This window comes from Marmota flaviventris, chromosome 6 (genome assembly GCF_047511675.1).
Source record: "Marmota flaviventris isolate mMarFla1 chromosome 6, mMarFla1.hap1, whole genome shotgun sequence".
In the NCBI taxonomy this organism is placed as follows: Eukaryota; Metazoa; Chordata; class Mammalia; order Rodentia; family Sciuridae; genus Marmota; species Marmota flaviventris.
Genome location: NC_092503.1, coordinates 12,356,134 through 12,375,567, shown reverse-complemented (window position 1 = coordinate 12,375,567; position 19,434 = coordinate 12,356,134). Strand labels below are relative to the sequence as shown.

General features: G+C 38.8%; 1 protein-coding gene across 14 annotated transcripts in view; it reads right to left on the bottom strand.

The window, feature by feature from the left end:
* The window catches only part of Ipcef1 (interaction protein for cytohesin exchange factors 1), a 167,089-nt gene that overhangs the window by 40,381 nt on the left and 107,274 nt on the right, over positions 1–19,434 (bottom strand). For all 14 annotated transcript variants that reach the window (XM_027939464.2, XM_071612891.1, XM_071612890.1 and 11 more), the window contains 3 exons: positions 8,066–8,139; positions 6,519–6,590; positions 398–456 (listed from right to left, as the gene is read on the bottom strand). In XM_027939464.2, the coding sequence (XP_027795265.1) occupies positions 398–456; positions 6,519–6,590; positions 8,066–8,139 (205 nt within the window). The remainder of the gene's footprint in view (positions 1–397; positions 457–6,518; positions 6,591–8,065; positions 8,140–19,434) is intronic.

Sequence of the window (19,434 nt, the reverse complement as noted above, 5' to 3'; positions counted from 1 at the left end):
GGTAATCACTCTCAGCACACACCTGGCGGAAATGTTAAAATATCAGAGAGGAAACAGTGGGATGAAAGTTATCTGCCTAGATCATGACAAGTTCACGGGTATGAGTAAGAATTCAGTTAAGTAGAGCAATAAAACATTTGCATTGGCAATTGCCTGAGATATCAGTGAAGCCTACAGCTGCTCAAGTGTGGGTGAAGTGTGAAATCATTCAGAGCCGGCCTGGGAAGCTCTCATCTATGTTGGTGAGTCTGTGTGAATGTGTCTGTCTCTACACTCAGATCATTTCAAATGCCAAACTGTTTCCTCAGGATCAGACTATATATAGAATTTGATATTGTTTTTCTCATCTTAGTCTAATTCTCTGGCTACTTTTTCAGAACTTTAGAATGGAATATACCTTCATCCTTTGTAGTGGATTCAAGATGGATCACAGCTATTCCAAGTTTATTTAACCACCTAGGATTCAAGTAGAAAGTAAATGTTAGACCAAAGAGATTGGCCCCCTTCCCTCACACCTTCCCCTTGGACCACCTGAGGGAGGGTCTTGTGACAGACTCCATCATGAAAGTCAGTCCTAATTCAACTGTCAGCCTGAACATTTCAAGAATCAGCATAAGTTTAGGGCATCAAAACAGAAGGCTGGACATGATGGTGCATGCCCAGCAGTTCGGGAGGCTGAGGCAGGAGGACAACAAGTTCAAGGCTAGCCTCAGTAACTTCACAAGACACTAAGCAACACAGCGAGGTCCTGCCGCTGAATAAAATATAAAAAAGGCTGGGGATGTGGCTCAGTGGTTAAGCACCTCTGGGTTCAATTCCCAGTACCAAAAACCAAAATAAAATAAGGCCTCTAGTTTCATACTTTCCTTTCAGGGTATGCTCTGTGAGATAAGCAAGCTGGCCATCATGCAGTTGCTTAAAGCAGGCAGCTAAATTAGGTATTCTAAATACATAAACAAATATACCTTTTATAATTATGCACTTGAAAATTTTAGTAACCATCAAAAAATTTACCACTGAATGTAGTAACTTGTTCATTAAAGTTATATCTCTATCACTTTTAATGATGTCAATTTATTTTAGAAAATATAAAGACCATCGATTTAAAACCAGGAAGATTACCACATTACTCAGTAAAAGATCTGCCCCCAAGACTGAAAGTTATTTCTAAACTGGGGAAATCTATTCCTTGAAAAATTTTACGTAAAATAAAAATTGACCATCTTCTCTATTCTATTGATTTCTCATCTTATTGACAATGAAGTCCAATTAAACTTCAATAACAAAAATAGTACTACTAGGCAAACCCTAAGGAACTCATATAAACTCATGGTTTATAACTTGAGGCCATAGTAGTTCCTTCTTAAGATTTTCGCTTTGAATTCACTTTAAAACACGAATTTTAAAAGATAAGAGACAGCAATGGATCTATTTCATATATTCCTAGTTATGTAATGTTATGCTTAATGCGGTTTGGAGGCAGTGACTACCCAGGTGATTTATTTCTACTTTTCTGTGTGTTTTAAAATATTCATACTGTGTATTCTATATTTTTTTTTTTGAGAAATGATCATTTCACAGTGACCTAAGTCAATCAATAGGAACAAAATAACAGCAACAGTGCTCTGTATCTCTGGACTCATGTTTACTTTCATTTCTTCTAGTCCTACAACGCCTCATGCCTCACTCAGCACCCTGCACTCTCATTGTGGTCCACAGATTGCACACTCTGACCCATAACTGTCAACTATTTAGAAATCCTTACCTGATCATCAGCCAGCAATGACCTGACTATATTCATTATTTTTTTCCTTTAATTTTTATTGTTGGTTGTTCAAAACATTACATAGTTCTTGACATATCATATTTCACACTTTGATTCAAGTGGGTTATGAACTCCCATTTTTACCCCGTATACAGATTGCAGCATCACATCGGTTACACATCCACTGTTTTACATATTGCTATACTAGTGTCTGTTGTATTCTGCTGCCTTTCCTATCCTCTACTATCCCCCATCCCCTCCCTATTCATTATTTTTTAACAGAAAAAAATAACAAATTTAATTTTCAAAATACATAAAAGAGGAGATTCTACAAGAAAAAAGATGAGCCCCAAATGACCAAAACTGGACCAATATCAGAGCCCAGACCCTGCCACAGAAACCCCAAAATGTTGATCAAATCCCAGTTGAGAACTATGAAAAACAAACAGAAAAAAATCACAGAAAAAAACCTCAATAGTTAATACATAAATGGAAAAGTTATCCAGTCTCAAGAGCATTTTAGAAAATGCATAGCTAAACACAGGAAAATATATTCACTACTGGATTGGAAAAGTTAAAAAATGTTGATTTCTAGGGCTGGTGTTGTGGCCCAGGGTAAAGCACTCACCTAGCACGTGTGAGACCCTGGGTTTGATCCTCAGCACCACATAAAAATAAATAAAATAAAGATATTGTGTCCAACGACAACTAAAAAAAAAAAATTAAAAAAGAAAAAATATTGATTTCTAGTGCTTAGGAGAAAATGGAACAATGGACATTCTCATCCATTGTTGGATTAAACATGAAAATCAATACAGCCGATTTTGAGTAGGCAATTTGATGTTATATTCAAAATTGAAATATCCACCCTTTTGTCCAAAAATTAAATTATAAATGTCTATTTTATACCTTTAAACATATCTTCATGTACAGAAACATGGGAAAATGTTAACTGCCAATGAGGCTTATAATAGCAGAAAGAGAAAAACACTGAGACAATATAATTGTCCACTAAAAATAAAATGGATGCATAAATTATGATGTTGATTTTACTGACACCATGTTATAGTGAAGCCACTAAAAGACTAAGGGGATAGCTTATAATAACCTAGAAAATCCTAATATATGATTCATGGAAAAGACCAAGTATCAAATATGTTTAGTTGTTCTAATATATTTTTAAAATTATATATTTGTGTAAGTGCATAAATTGCTATGATAGAAAAGTGTCAGGAAGAATATACATCATGTTATTAAAAGTAGTTAATGCCAGGCAGAGAAGTTGAATTGGAAGGTAAAAGAAGAATATGGGCAGTCTCTCATTTTTCCTATTTCTGCATTGTTTGATTTTTTCACAAGAATGTTTTATGTATTACTTAAGTACAAGTAATAGTAGTTACTATTAAAGATTACATCTTAAAAACTTTTTAAAATTTATTTTTTGGTGTAGATGGACACAACACAATGCATTTATTTTTATGTGGTGCTGAGGATCAAACCCCAGTCCCGCCCATGCTAGGCGAGCACTCTACCGCTGAGCCACAATCCCAGCCCAACATCTTAAAAACTTGATGAGGCAAAACACAATAAATTTCATGGTTCACTTTTTAAAATACTATAATAACCATTTGTTGCCCCCCTCAAAAAAAAAAGATCTAAAAGTGAAATAGACAAAATTTTTTTAAAAAGTAAAAAGAAAATAGTTTTGAATTGAGGGTGCCTGAAATAAGAGAATGTGTTTCTAAACCTCTTTCCAAAACATGAAAATATTGCAAAGTGGAAGAGTATTGACTAAAGATTCCGTTCCACATTCACCCAAAACTTCATGCACTTTTCCTTGCCACCATTAGTTAGCTGCTGCAATGATTAGTGATTGTTCAGAACCCAAGTGAGAGTTATCTTTCTAGAACCCATTGGCTTAGAGCACCTCCTTTGCCGAGAATTTTCTATAACCTTATGGTAGTACAAAAACTTCTGTGGCTAAATAGATGCACAAAGGGACTTATATTTACACAAAAGAAGATGGCAGATGTTTCCTGAGAGTTTGTTGTCTATGAGTTTGATGATAATGTACGAGTTGGAGCACAAGTATTAGGAAATCGATGTAAAAAACAAGAATGTTCTTCCCACAAACACCATCTAGAAAGCATCAATCTCCTGTCTTTGCCTAGAAACCAACTCTTTCATTACCCTTAATTACTTACCCAGTACTTGTAAATTGAGGGTCGCTGCAGAACATGAGAAGTTTCTATTAAACTTAATTACCTTTCCTTTCATGGCCCTTGAGAGAAATGTCACTACCCAGAAATACAGTTACCCAGGAGACAAACATCTGCACCAGAGCCCATCACTGCCATGCCACCTCCTCTTCCCTCACACCTCTGCATCTCACCAGAAACATTATGGACTGGTGTAAACAGACTACGTCAACAGAAGGGAAGATCTTCAGGTGGTAGAAAAAAGTTAACTTGGTAGCCTAGAGAGATTCTGCATTATTGGCTATTAAAAAAATCATCTTCAGAATAATAAAATTCCATAATACTATTCATACTTTATTTACATATACATATTACATATAAAGAAATCATTATATAGTCAGGCATAGACAAAATAGGCTATGTACCCATGAGTGACCAGATGAGTAATTTTCAAGCATAAATGTCACTACAGAGATTCCAAAACAGGGAATCAAGACACCCTAATTTCAAATTTCAATGTATATCTTGCTTGTAAATTAGAAAGAGGAACACTAACAAATTTTCAAGTAAAATAACAGCTCTTCACAACATAGATGAGCAGTAAGACCTTGGCTTGATAACTGTGACAAGTTTTGATTTAACAGCCAACACACTGAGTATATGTACACATCTACAGCTACTACACATACAAATGAGTTGCCATTCAATAAATATCTGCAAATGGAGCACAAAAACATAGAAGACCAAATGGATATGTACAGGAAAATCAGAGAGTTGGTGGGGTAGGAAGACAGGAGGCTAAACAACTCTGATATGTGATTGAAAGAGCTAATTATAATCTGAAATCTGATGGATTGAGTGAAGGCACTAAGGGTCTTGCCTCTTATTAGTTGAAGAATGTATTTGACTGGGTTGGAGGAAAAAATTCAGTAGCTGATAAAACATTTAGAAGGGATTGTTTCTCTGAGAAGCTCAGTCTCACTGACACCTTACTGGGGAAAACAGAAGTGTGAAAGAATCAGACCCAGGATGGGTGGAAAAGATGGTGAGAGGGAAGGATCTACAAGACACCTATAAAGGGGAGAAGTCAAGGACAGCAGGAGGCCACTGTGAGTGGGTGGCAGGCAGCACAGTCTCACTGCCAGTAAAGACCACTGAGAGTTCATTGGTGGCTCAGCAAGACTGGCACTCACCATCACAGGGTACCAAGCACCTCAGGCTGGACCTTGTGCCTTGACCCACACCTTACAGAGCAAGGGCTGGCTAGCCAAAGGACCAGCTCACAGTACAAATGAAAAGATAAGGATAGAACTTTGTGAAATGCTAAATTTCCTCTTGTTTTGTGTATCTGCTCTTAATTTTTCTCAGATGCTTGAAAAAGACCCTGGAAAAAAAAAGCTAAAATCAAAAAGGGGAGAAACTTTTGTCCTTAACTAAGTTGGCCAAGGACATATTTGGAAGACAGTTGTCAAAGCCATGCCTCATTATGCCTAACACAGGATTTCCCAACTACCTGTGAGTCATTGTGCCCTCATCTGAAGGGACATGGCAGGGAGGTAACAGTAGGGGGCAAGCGCCAATGCTCCTAGCTAGACAGGGCTATAAAGAGAGACTGTGTGTGTCTGAGGGTGGGGAGGGGGAGATGAAAGCTAGATATTATTTTCTTGAAGTTTAAGATGAGACGGCAAAGAAAAAGTACATAAGATACAGATAAGTAAGGATTTTATTAGGTACAAATAAAATAGGTTTTCAGCATAAGCTCTATGAATGGAGGAGCTGAGTGTGTGTTTATTGCTGCCACCCATCATCTGCTACCGTGGGGCACACAGTGTTGTGTTTCATAAACATATTTTAATTGGAGAGGTGAAGGTAATAAGAGACACTAGGAATTATGGGAAGAAGGCTAAAATTAAATGGAACACCCCAAGTCAGCCCCTGAGATACAGCCTCATTCAAACAGCAGCCATCGTCATGTGCCTTAATCTAAACCAGGAGGGGACAGAGGGCCTGAAGCGCACTTATTTAAACAGAGCAAACAGGAAATGAAGCTCTGGATGTAAAATTTTTAAATGATAGATGCTCTCAGCAAGGACATTTTACAAAATGTTCAGAATGATGCATAAAGAAGTGATAAATCGTGAATCACCATGGTATCCACACAGCACATATTAAATGCAGTAGAGTGAGAGTTTTACATGTGGAAAGCTACAAAATCAGTCACAAAATACCTTTAAGTTTTTCTCCTTGTAATGCTGATTCTCATTTAAATATGTTCTCACCATGACTTCCGTCTACTCTTTCCTCAACCTAGGGTGCCCTCAGAACAATCTTACCACTTCTTCCCTAAAGTAGCCTTTCAGATATGTGTGGTTCTTCAAAATGCTTCTGAACATAGAAGTCAGCAAGATGACTTTATAACTGCTAAGGAAATTAATTCTTAAATAACATAAAGAAATAAAACAATAATTAATACAAACATAGGCTACAAATTCCAAGGCCTGGCCAAGGCAAGTCTGTTCCATTAAGGTCTGGATTTAGCAAGATCTTCTACTTACACGTTCATTTCCTGCAAATTCTCAGCTGCAAAATAGAAGGTCTTGATCTGTGGATGGTTGATCTTAAATGCACTTGAAGAGGGAAAAACACAAACATATAAGAATTAGTACTTGCATTTATCAGTGGGTCTGTAAGTAAATAAAATACAAATACAACAGTCATCTTAAATAACTGCTTTCTTTATAAGTTTACAAAAAAAATTATTTGATTAAATACCTATTGTCTAGTCCTTATTTTAGTTAGGGTGCTAATGGTCAATTTCCATGTCAAGGCTGCGTCTTAGTGTTAGTTTCCATTTAAAACATAAGGGCATAACCTTTTGTTTCCACTTGCTAACTGCTTTACAATAAGGATACAGTAAGTTAGAATTTAGATTCACAGAGGTGTCAAATACTCATATCAATGCCTTCACATTAAGCATTGATTCAAATTCAATCAAATCTACAGCAAAATTTTATTTACAGGAAAATAATCAGATATGGAACCTCCACACACAACAAGTCCTCAGAAACCTTATCTAAGGCATGAGGCGTTCATTATTAAAGGGAACATGGGAAGTGGATTTGGGTTTAAAGAAGACATATGAAACATTGAAGATAACAAACAATAAAGTGTTTCCCCTTTACCATTTAGACCGGAAGTCCTGCAGAACAGGACAGTTTTTTTTAAAGACCCACTCAAAAACCACAGGCATCAACACACTGCATGTATCACGAAACACGCTGCTAGGCCAGAATGTCAAAGAATTAGAGCCAACACTGGTTTATTAATTTCTTATGAGAAAACAACAAATTACTGCAACTAGTAACAGATGAACGAGGAAATGCCCCTTTCTGATAAGACTGGAAAAGAAGCCAAAGGTAGAAGACAGAATAGGAGAGGTGAAAGAAGACGGAAAGAGCAAACTACATCAGGAGATCTCATGGGAAGGCACTTGACTAAGAGGCTGGGGACCACAGTCAGAGCCAGCTCTGCCCAGAGCCCTGGGCGGGTCACAAAGACTCTCCAGGCTGCTCCCTCCTTAGGAGACAAGCGCTGTGAGCAGGGGACTGCTCTGTTTCTGCCAGTTATCAAATCTCTGGGACGTAAACTGCATCAGGGTGCAATCCCAAGTTTAAGACATCTCAGAGAGTTCACTTCCACATGAGCAAGGAGATTCTGGTCCAACATGATGCCTTCAATGTCATCCGGTGAGACTCCTTCACCTTCTGTTCTTCTCTTTACAAGGTCAAAACCTTGACATTTGACCTTGCCAGCCCCAGATGGGAGCACACTTTTCTCTCCATTGCACACTCAGTTATCAACGACATTCTTTGCCAAGGCTTCATGGGGGTTTGAAAACCCATCTGCTCCACAAAATGAAATGCCAGAAAGCAAGAGGTTATATATTTCTATGAGTGTCTAGGGTGCCAACCCATGATGCTCAAAATTCTCAGACATCTGAGCATTGCCTTCACTCACTTCCAATTCACCACATCACCTGGTGGACATTAAAAACAGTTATTATCCCAGCTCAGGGTTTTGTGGAAGGTAAGAGACGACTTACTGCTTTTTCTTGCATTCAGATGCTCTTTCCACGGTGAAATCGGGCAGGTTCACAAATCCATCAGCTTTCTCTGCCTGAAACAAACACATGCCACAAACAGAAATAGATACATCAGCCCGAGGGATTAATCTACTGAGATCATCTACATGGAATAGAGATCATTTAAATGAAGTGAGGTAGAATCCAATGGACCTCCTCAAACCAGCATTAATTAACTATGAGCTTATCCCAGATACACTGTTCATAAGGAAATTAATTTCTCATCATTAGTCACCCAGAATCTTTTTGTGAGAACTGTGACATGCTCAGGGATGGTCAATGTGCTTCAGTCGTGGGGGAGGCCACAAAGCCCACCACCAGAGTCCTACTTCCCGCTGGGCATAGGCACCCTCAGCCTACCACTAGCACCCTGACTTTGGAGTTAGCACATCTACATTCCTACCATGGATCTTTCTCTAGGTGGTTGTTACGGCTTTAATGAGCCCAGATAAATAAAACACTTAGCAGACAAAACAAACATTATTCCCTCTCTGGAGACTGAAAGCAGTGTTTGGAGAATAAAGCCCAGAGCCACATCCTGCACAATCTCAGTTCCATCATCGATTCCTATAAAGGAAAGACTTCAGGGGGGAAATGATGGTTCTGAGGACATAGCATCAATGTTGCTGGAAATCATCAAAAATTTCACAGGACATGTAATTATGCTACCTCTCCATGGATTCATTAATCTATATTTTGTGAAGAACTATTTAACTGAGCCACAAGGAAGCCAGATTGTCATAAATGGAATGCAAATCTCTTTTTATCTACACTGATGTCTCTGAGTGGAGAAATTCAGTCCATAAGATTAAACATGGATGAGTCAGTGGTTATGGGACTATGAGTAAAAGTTGCTTTGGAAAATACTACCTTAATTTTAAAAGTCAGCTAGCTATTCAATTAGTGCCATGGGTGCTCTCAGTTCACCTCCTTGTTCATCTCTTTTTCTTACTAACAACTAGAGGGCAACTTGCACTCTTTTCTTCAGAAACATTAAACTATGAGACATTCAACCTTATTCGCATCATCTGTCTCCTGCATGACTTAGTTTATTCCATTCTTCATCTACAATGGCTTCTTCTTATAAAAATAAAAACTCAATTTTAATGAGCACATCTTCCTTTAAATATATATACATGTGCCTATACTTAATGAATATATATTCAAATATATATATATATGTTTGCATATATTTGCACCTTATCTCTTGATGGGCTGCTTAATTACCACATGGTGGTTTCACCAATCCTGTCTGAAAGGGAATAATAAAGTATGCAAAGAGCTTAGACTGTTTAAGTCACTTTTGTACAATTCACAATGCCTCCTGTGGATTCTCCACTAACAGTATATGAAAATATAGTCCTGAAAAACTGGTTTGTTCTATCAATTCCAGTTCTAGAGATACGCTCAAAGGAAGCAAAAATGAGGACCCTCAAATAAATGAACAGACATGTGTGATCATGGGAATGATATTCACAACAGCCAATGCTCATCAATAAATGATGGATAAACAAATCATAATATTCCTTTATATATCCATATAAAGTAATATTATTCAATTGTGAAAAATAATTAAGTACTGGTAAATGCCACATAAATGAACCTTGAATATATTATGTTAGGTAAAAGAAATCAGATACAGAATGTACCAGATTACATGATTCCATCTATATGGTGTATTTATGGTGTATTTGGAATAGGAAATTCATAAAGACAGAGTACAGCTTGATAGTTCCCAGGCACTGGGGCAGTGAGGTATGGGGAGCAACTGCTAAAAGGCTATGGATTCTCCTTTTTGTGTGATTTAAAATAGTTTGGAACTAGATAGAGGAGGTGGTTCCACACCATTGTGAATGCACTGAATCATTTAATTTAAAATAGCTAATCTTATATTATTTCCTTCTCAATAAAAAAAATCAATGTTATGCTAAGGTAAAATTCCCATAACTGATTTAGAAAGAAAAATTATTTATCCTCACCATTTGTTTTGACTTCCTCCTCCCATTCAATACTATGCTCATTGTAAAAAAAAAAAAAAAAAAAAAACTGTAGAAACTATGGACCTCAATGCTTTCCAAGTCACTGAGTCCTATCCACCACTTTGGCTCCCACTGAACTCTGGGACCTGACACTACAGCCCGTCCCCTCCCTCTGCAATGAATGCCCTGCCACCTTGTCTTTTCTGACAACATATTATCACTGCCTCCTTTTGCTCGAAACAGATCTTTCCTTCCTCTCTTCCAAGCCTATTTTTAAAGCTCAAGGTTCCCCAGGGTTCTCTCCACACACCTGTACTCTTCTTGTTCCAGTGCTCCCTGGGGTGAGCAGTGCTCTCCCGTGGCTTCAGGTATCATCATTGTACACACATATCCAAATGTCTTCAAATTGCATTTCAGCCCTTGGCGCTCCTGTCTCAGATTTCCAAAGCCTGGTCATGTGGATATTCCATGAGTTCCCCAAGAGTGACAAATCCAAAACCAAAGCCATCGTCTTATTCCACAAAATGCCCACTGCTCTTTCTCCTGTGCTCTCTTACTCAGTGAGCAACACCACTTTCCATCCAGACGCAAGAGAGAGAAGGAAATCTGGGAGACATTCATGATTCTTCCAACCAGACCAGCTCTGGTCTGAATACTGCTGGTCCCCACCAACACTCAGGTTAAGGCTCAATCCCCAAGATGGCAATGGTCGGAGGTGACTAGGTCATTAACAGAAATTAACATTTTTTTATGGGAGTGAATCTCATTTTCTTGGAACTAGATAGGTGGCTGTGAGAGTGAGCTGTTAAAAAGGAAAGCCAGCCTGCATGCTGGACCCCTTTAGCACCCACACATCCCCTTTCCACTTTTCTGCCTTGAGTTGAGTAGCAAGTGGCCCTCACCAGAAGCTGAACAGATGCCAGCACCATGCTCTTGCATCTCCAGTTCTGACCAAACCTCTTTTCTTCATGCATTCCCCGGCCTCTGGATGTTTGTTATAGAAATTTGACTAAGGTAATTCACTTCTCAGAATCCAGGTATGAAAAAAACACAGTATTCCACTGCTTCAAACAACATAAATCTGAATCATTGCTTCCTCTGTCACAGATTGTTAATCGATTTACTACCTCCTACCTCTTTCAGATCACCATTAACTTTTTCTTGAATTACTCCAAAAGTCTCCTATTCTTCTTCCTAATTCTCTTCTCCTATTCAATTTGGTGTCCAATTCACAGTCACAGGGAATCTATACCATGAACATTTTTTTTTTTTTTTTTTGGTACTGGGGATTGAACTCAGGAACACTCAGCGGCTGAGCCCCATCCCCCTATTTTGTATTTTATTTAGAGACAGGGTCTCACTGGGTTGCTGAGTGTCTTGCCACTGCTGAGGCTGGCTTTGAACACGTGATCCTCTTGCCTCAATCTCCAGAGCCGCTGGGATTGCAGGCATGTGCCACCCGTTCCCGGCTCACCTCATGAACATTCTTCACATCACTTCTCTAATTAAAACTCTGCATGGTTCCCAATTTCCCTCAGATAAAGTCTAACTGGCTTAGAGAGGCCTTTTATGTTAATCCCTTATTGTTCTACAATTTCATCTTCTCCAATGCTCCTACCCTCTGTTCATCAAAAGCAAACAGAAAAAACAAAACAAACAAATCACAATACTTCCGTGGAGCTGAATTAGAAGTGACATCCAAGTTGTGGCATGATCAGTCTCTAAACAATTTTTTTCCGTACAACAAGCCCGTCTCAAATGACAATAATACAAAATTCGATCCAAAATGAAACATACGTATATATGCTCTTGCCGATATTTTTATTCATTTAAAAATAAACCAGTGTAAAAGACTTGCATATCTTCACTTGGGTGGATTCCTTTTCTGCATTATTGAAATGGCTGAAATTTTTTCAAACAGGACCCCAAATAAATTTGAGTGAAGCCCTCCTTTAGTGTTCCCCAGTGAATCCTCCCTTTTATAAGCAGAGGCTTCTCTCTCTCTCTCTCTCTCTCTCTCTCTCTCAGACATTTGAGCTGAATTCAAAGTCACAGACAACTGTGTCAAAAATGGTCCTTGCTTATTTGACTTGCAAAAAAAAAAAAGCCTTAGAAATGACAAGCACAGTGGGTAAATCTTGAGGGAATGACAGTTTTCTTCTCTTCCTCCTCCTTTTCCTCCTCCTACCCCTTTCAGATCCCCTGTTGCCTGTTATATTAACTAAAATAACTTGCTTGAATGGTATCCTTTTAATGATTCCTAACTTTCTAAAGAGGTACTTGACAGTTATGCATCGGTGCCCGCAAACTTCCCTCTGAATTATAACACAATGAAGACTGTTCTCTCGCCAAAACTACCAAACCATCTCTGGCCCGTGTGCAAACTTGTCTCACCAAATCCAGTCCTAAATTCTGAAGCGACACCACACCTCTCACTTGGTGATACGATGCTCTCTGCCGATATAATGACCACAGAGGCCTCCCTACCTCTTTCCCCAGCATCTCTGATTTTGTTCACCTTGGTACAACGACATTAGCAGTTGCTGTCCTTAGGAAGCATTAATTCTCACTGTTATCAAAATTGCTCATGTTAAAATGATGGGGGGCATGGAATAAGGTGCTGATAACTTCTCTCATGTCATGAATCACCAATATTTATATCTCCTCTAAACATTCTGCTCTCATTTACCTACGGTGCTTTACACACTCACGGATTCAACAAATATGGATCAAGTGCCCTCTTCACACCAGGCACGGTGCCAATATATGGAATATATTAGTGGACAAACCAAAGACCCATGCTCTCAGGGAAAGAGACAATCAGCTCAACGTGTAAACACATAAATTACATGGCACCTGGTAGACAGTAATTCCTATGGGGAAAAAAGTGAATTTGGTCAGTGTAAAGGAGTTGCAGAGTGTGCGCAGGACAGGGGCCTGCTTCAGCCTGGGCCACATGGCCCTCTCCTCACTCTGATAAGTTTCCAAGACTCAACATAGGTGGGGCCTTCTTCAAATCCTTTGTCCTGCTCCCGCAGCCTAGAATAGGTGCCCTCCTGGGTCCCTGCACCAGAGATGGATTTTCCCTACAGTACTGCTCTCGCTGAAGTTGCTTATCTGAGTATTATTTGCTTCTCCAATAGAGTGTGGGTGCCTTGAAAGAAATAATTGTGTCATTTATACTTCTTTTTTACACATAAGATAGGTGTTCAATACTTGTAGAATACAGGAGTTTTATGAGTGATCAAGCCTTAGGGACAATTATCTTTTTCCTTTGACAATAAAGAAAGTGTTAAAATGAGCAACAGAAGACACTTTGGAAAATAGTTCAGCGGTTTCTAAAAAATGTAAACATACAATTACCGCACACCCAGCAATTCCACTCCCAGGTATCTACCCAAGAGAAATGAAAGTGCGTGCCCACGCAAAAATCTGTGGGCAAATATTTATAGCGGTGCTATTCATAGTAGCCTACAGCTGGAAACAACCTAAAGTCATCAACTGATAAATAAACAGTGTGATGTGTTCATACAATCAAGCACTGTTTAATGACAGGAAGGAGCAAACAATGATCACATGCTCTACCTTATCGTTCTAAGTGAAGACACGAGGGACCACACGGTACCCTATAACTCCACTGCATGAAATCTATAAAGACAGAAAGCAGGAGAGCAAGTTCCTGGGTGGAAAATGGGATTAACTAAAATGGGCATGAGGGATCTTACGGGTATGACGAAAATGAGCTAAAATTGATTTATTAAAATGGTTTCATCATTCAGTAAAATTGCCAAAACGATCACACTATAAATTTAAATAGAGTAGATTTTTATGACACATAAAACATACCTCAAGGAAGCTGTTTTTAAAAAACATGAGATGGAAGAAAATTTGGGAGTATAAAAACATGTGAATAAGATCCCTCTTTCTGAGCTCTCAGTGATACTTGGAAAAAGGCAAAATAAGATGTCTTTGCCCTCTTGCTGAATATGATTGGTTTGAACTTTCACACACCAGTGAGTCAATATTCCTGATATTCAATGGTTTTAGCTTAACTAGGTTTCAAGTTTGGGCTACAGGAATTTGAGACATAAATATTTCATACGAAATTTGTCACACTTCAGACATTTTTTAAAATTAACTAAAATGGGACATCAGATTTTAATATTTAAATAGCAGAGTACAGAGACTTTCTACAGCAGTGAAAGTCAAAATTCTTGGCACCATTTTAAATCCATTTGTATTTTTATAATGGTGGATACATGTCATTATATATTTATCAAACCCACAGTGTTCACCAAGCGTGAACCCCAATGTCACTATACATTCTGGGTGATAATGACAGGTCAAGGTAGGTTGTCAATTGTAACAAACGCAGCATTCTGGTGGGGATAGTGACTATGGGGCTTATGCCTACGTAGGGGCAGGGAGGAAATAGGGAATTTCTCAATCTTCTGCTGAATTTTACTATAATTCTAAAATGCTCTAAAAATAAAGCATTTTAGAAAGTAGCTAAAATAGGACATTAGATTTTAATATTTATGTCCATTGCCATGATAAACATTGACTTTTACATACCACAAGTACCTTGCAAGACAGGCAGATTACTTCTTGAGCATCTACATATGTCAGAAAGGGAGTCAGCCTGATAGAGAGAAACACGTGATCCGTTCCCCAGAAACTTCATGAGTCAAAGACGATCAAACCGGAATTCAAAAAAATGAATTGTCACATAGGACATTTACTAGGGGCTCCATGGCTAAAAATCAAAAGTATTGTCATCTTTCTAATTTCAATGGAACCATATCTTCTTGATTCTAAGAAACCTAATTTTCCTACAATTGATAATTCTGAAATCAAGAGGTACCTTAGAAATCTATATTCACTGCAGTGTTTCCCCTGTAAATTTTGTAGTTATATAAAATTTAGGCCTAAAAAAGGATTCTAAATTTTGAGGAAAATTAGCCCAAGAAAATAAAATAAGATTTTTTTTTTTGTAAAAATCTTTTGTGTTTATAAGTGATTCAAAATTCTTGGCATCATTTTAAATCCATTGAAGTTCCCCAATGATTATCAGAATCAGGAGAAGCTGCAAAAGTCCTTTTCTCCAATAAACCCTGTGTTCTCTCAGTTCTGCCCGGCTTCGCCCTCCTCATTGGAAACAAGTCCAAACGCCAAGCAGAGCTGCCCATTCTCCACCTACCTTGGAACGGTTGTCACTAAATTCTCATGGTACACACAGACTTGTGACCACGAGAGAAACCTGAACCATGTCTTCTAAACATGAGCTAAAGGAAACTAAGACTTAAGAAGAGATAAGAGAGGTCCCAGCTCCGCAGGGGGACAGACATCTCTGTGCAGTGTTGGTGGCAGTGCACAAGGAAGCCACATTAGAAGGAAACCAGCAGTAACAGCAAAACTTCACCCTCGGCCCAGAAATCCACTTCCAAGACCTGTCCTCAGCGTGTCCTTGAGAACATGTGTAATGCCTCGCGCACTGAAGCTTCATTTGTATTTACAAAAGATCTGAAGAGTGCACACTGCCTGGAGGCAGTTGAATAGGCTGTGGAATCCACACACAAGGCACAACCAGGAAAAATATCATATACAGAGAGAGGCTCTCTAGGTCACAGGAGGAGGAGAGGCAAGTGGGTGAATTTTTTATGGAAGAAGAGAACAGCGTGTCATTTGACATGCACACGTGTCTGTATTTACAAAAGCAAACAATTAAAAACATAAACCCAAAACAAATAGGAAGAAAGGGAGGAAAAAGGTAGACGAACAGACACAAAAGCAAGACTTATGTGGCTGAAACTTGTTAGATAGCCTTGAATTTGGAATTGGGTAAATGATTGATTTTAAAAAAAATCGGAAAAAAAGAAGTAATCTTTTTGAAATTGAAAACAAAGAAATTAAGGGAATGTAAACATGGTGCCATGCCCCCTACGAATAAGAATGATTCCAAGAGACCTGAGAGCACAGAATTTTGATCATTCACAGTTAGAGGGATATTGTCTAAGAACTTCCAGGAAGGACAACGCTCTCATCACGTTTAGGGTAGTTTGGGTCCTGTTTTCTCTGCACAGCCTCCAAAGCCTTCCTCCTTCTCTCCTACAGTAAAGTCTGTTCTCATAAGCCAGTCATCTCCCTCTTCCTTTCAGAAAAGGAAGGACAAGGATCAGAACAGCAAGTGGATCTCCCTTCACCTAGCATCACTCTGCCTGCAGAGAGCTGTGCTGCTTAGGACTGGGCTGTCACCAGCACTACATGGGAAGCAAGGGGAAAAGGACTTTTTTTCTTCTAGATAGTAGAGGTAGATCTGGCATTGAGAACCCCTGGCATCCTTCTAAGAAGTAAAATAATTGTGAGTAACATCAAATAAGAGCATTCAACATAAACCAGAGAGGTTCTATGCACAGCCTTTGGAGAAACACTAATCCTATTCTGAGTGTGGGAACTCATGAAACGGATGGGTTTTTAACCTAGAGCACCAAACCAACATAGTAATCAGATGGGAAAAGTGCATATTAATAAAATTATAGAACTCAGACCAGGCCCCAGTAACTAACTAATTCTACACATGAGACTAACCAAGTCTCAACCAAGAGCTGTGATAGGAGGATAAAAGAACCTGTGGTCAACGCTTGGCACAGGAAATAGAACCATGACTTTGGAGTCAGAATATCTCAATGCCAGTCACTTACTGTGTGATCTCAGGCAGAACACTTCACCTTTCTGAGTCAGTGTCCTCACAGTGAAAAAGCAGATATAAACAGCTTCTCAAATTAATGACACACTGAGTAGGTGAATTTTTTATGGAATGTATTTATATTGTAAATCTGTTAAAGCTATTAAAAAAAGAAGAGTCTGTTATCATTAATCCATAGGAAATAAGAGGAGGAAAAAGAAAACAAAAGAGAAGGAACAATTCAGAAAAAGAAAGGTGACGTTAAATAACTTTCTGACTCAGTCCATTGTCACTAAACAGCTCTTCCTGTGCAGAACTGCGTCTGCAACTCCGCTCTCCTTTGTCATCTTTGCATCAGATTAACGGTTGGAAAAAATTCAAATTCTTTGGAGAATAACAATGCTTGCCAGCTTGCTAAATTCTTCACACATTACTCAGGGCATATTTTTAATACAACACTATTGCATTGGAGTTTATCTAACAAGACACAATAAACATAATTTTGATCCTCAGAGACTTTCCTTTTACAAATGCATAAACATAGATATTCTCCATAGAAAACATTTGATAAATGTTTTTGGCTAATAAACAGAAAGGCCCAATTTCCTATAGATCCCAAAGACTGGGTATTAATTATAAAAATGGACCCAAATTGCTGCTGATGACAATCATGACAGTCCTGAGCATGTGCAGACTCCAGCAAGGGAGACAGGGTAAGGGCTCTGAAGCATGCAGGTGCTGCTGGGGACCCAATCGGGTCCCCTGGTCCTTGCCACCCAGGTCCCCTGGCCAGGCTTCCCACTGCTGGGACCTGCACCCCTTTGAGGGAAGGCTTCTCTGGCTGCCCACGACCCACCTTCCCCCATGCAGAGGTGCTCAGGGTGAGCTCTCCACTAATGACTGATGGGACCTGGGGTATGAATTCCCCAGCTCTTGCCTCTCACAAGCTGTCGGAGTTCCCAACATGAGTAAGCATCAGTCACCCTCAGAGCCTACTAGCTTCCTTCCCACCCTCTCTCTTGACCGTCCTTTTTTCCTGCAGTTACAGTCAGCCTGACAGATTCATGGGTTCCATATAAAACCATGAACCAACCATGGATCAAAAACATTCAGAAAAAAAATGGTATCTGTACTAAACATGTGCAAATTTTTTCTTATCATTATTCCCTCAACAATACAATACAAACACTATTTAAACAGCATTTACATTATATTGTTATCAGTAATCTAGACAGGACATAGGGGAGGATGTGTAAGCAAATACTACACTATTATATATGAGGGCTTGAAGATTCAAGGATGGTAGAATTCCAGGGCATCCTGGAAAAGTCTTCTGCATATCCCACAGGATGACTCTATTTTCAAGATGTCTTCCCAAATCAACTACATGTACCCAAATCCTATTCAGGGTCTGCTTCTGGGGAATCTAAACCAGGATGCCAACCCCACAGCAGAATAAATAACACACCTGCTCTCCATTATGACCCCTCTGTAATATCTCCTCCTAAAATCACCCAAGGACATGACTCCCTCGTTATCACATTAGGTCCCGATAAGTGGTGACCAAGAGGGAGCTGGCATGTTCTTCTGTGATTGACAATTCAGCTCTCCTGACTCACTTAGCTTCTTCAATTCTCTCCCTATAGAATCATAACTGAAATTGTGTTACTTCCAGGTAGTCAGAAATTCGAAGGTAGTCATTACTCCTAGAAATGTCATTTTCAAAATCAGTTAAGGTGGACATTTCACAATTTAAAAGAACTGTGTGTGAGTGTTCTCCATAGTGTGAAATGCTCAACATAGCACATATACGACCCCTCTGAGCTTCTGCTACCACCTGCTCTCTTAGAAACTGTTAACCCCAGAAATGTGACCATCTTCACCTACATATGCTGGTCTCTTCAAGAGTCAAAAAGTAAAGAAAAGAAAGAAACAAAAAGTAGAGGTAATACATAAAAAGAGCAAGTGTCAAGTGAATTCAAAGGCATTTGCTTAAATCTCACTATTACAGAATAAATCATATATCCACCTAATAAATCACATCTACCATCCACAATTAGAACAAGATCAGGAAGAATGAATAAAGAAACACCGTTTAAGAAACTTTAAAATCTGTACATTCCCTTTCAATATTAGAGATTAATGAGGAATAAAAACTAGGGTTAATTCTTTTTAAAATCACAACGAGGATATACACATCTTGCCTTCACGCAAAGTATATTAATCTTCAAATTCTTCAGGAACTTTCAGATCTCTTCAAGATGCTTTAGCAAAGTTCACAAATCCATCTCCAAATCCATGCCCACTTCCATATCCATCAAATCCTCTTCCATAGTTACTTTCTGGTTCTGGTCCAAAAAATTTCCACCACCACCACAGGGGGAATCCCCAAAATAACAGTTTCCTCCTTTTTCATTCCTAGAGCTTTGGACTTTTTGCATTTCTTCTCTAGAAAAGTCTTTCTTACTTCTGCATTATGATCATTTGAAATACAATTTTATCCACAGGATCATGGTCATTAAATGTAACAAAGCCAAAGTTTTTTCCTTTCCAGACTGCTTATCAATAATTATCTCAATGGTATCAATTTCTCCATATCCTTCAAATTAATCTCTAAGGTGATATTCCTCAGCATCTTCTTTAATTCCACCAACAAATAGCTTCTT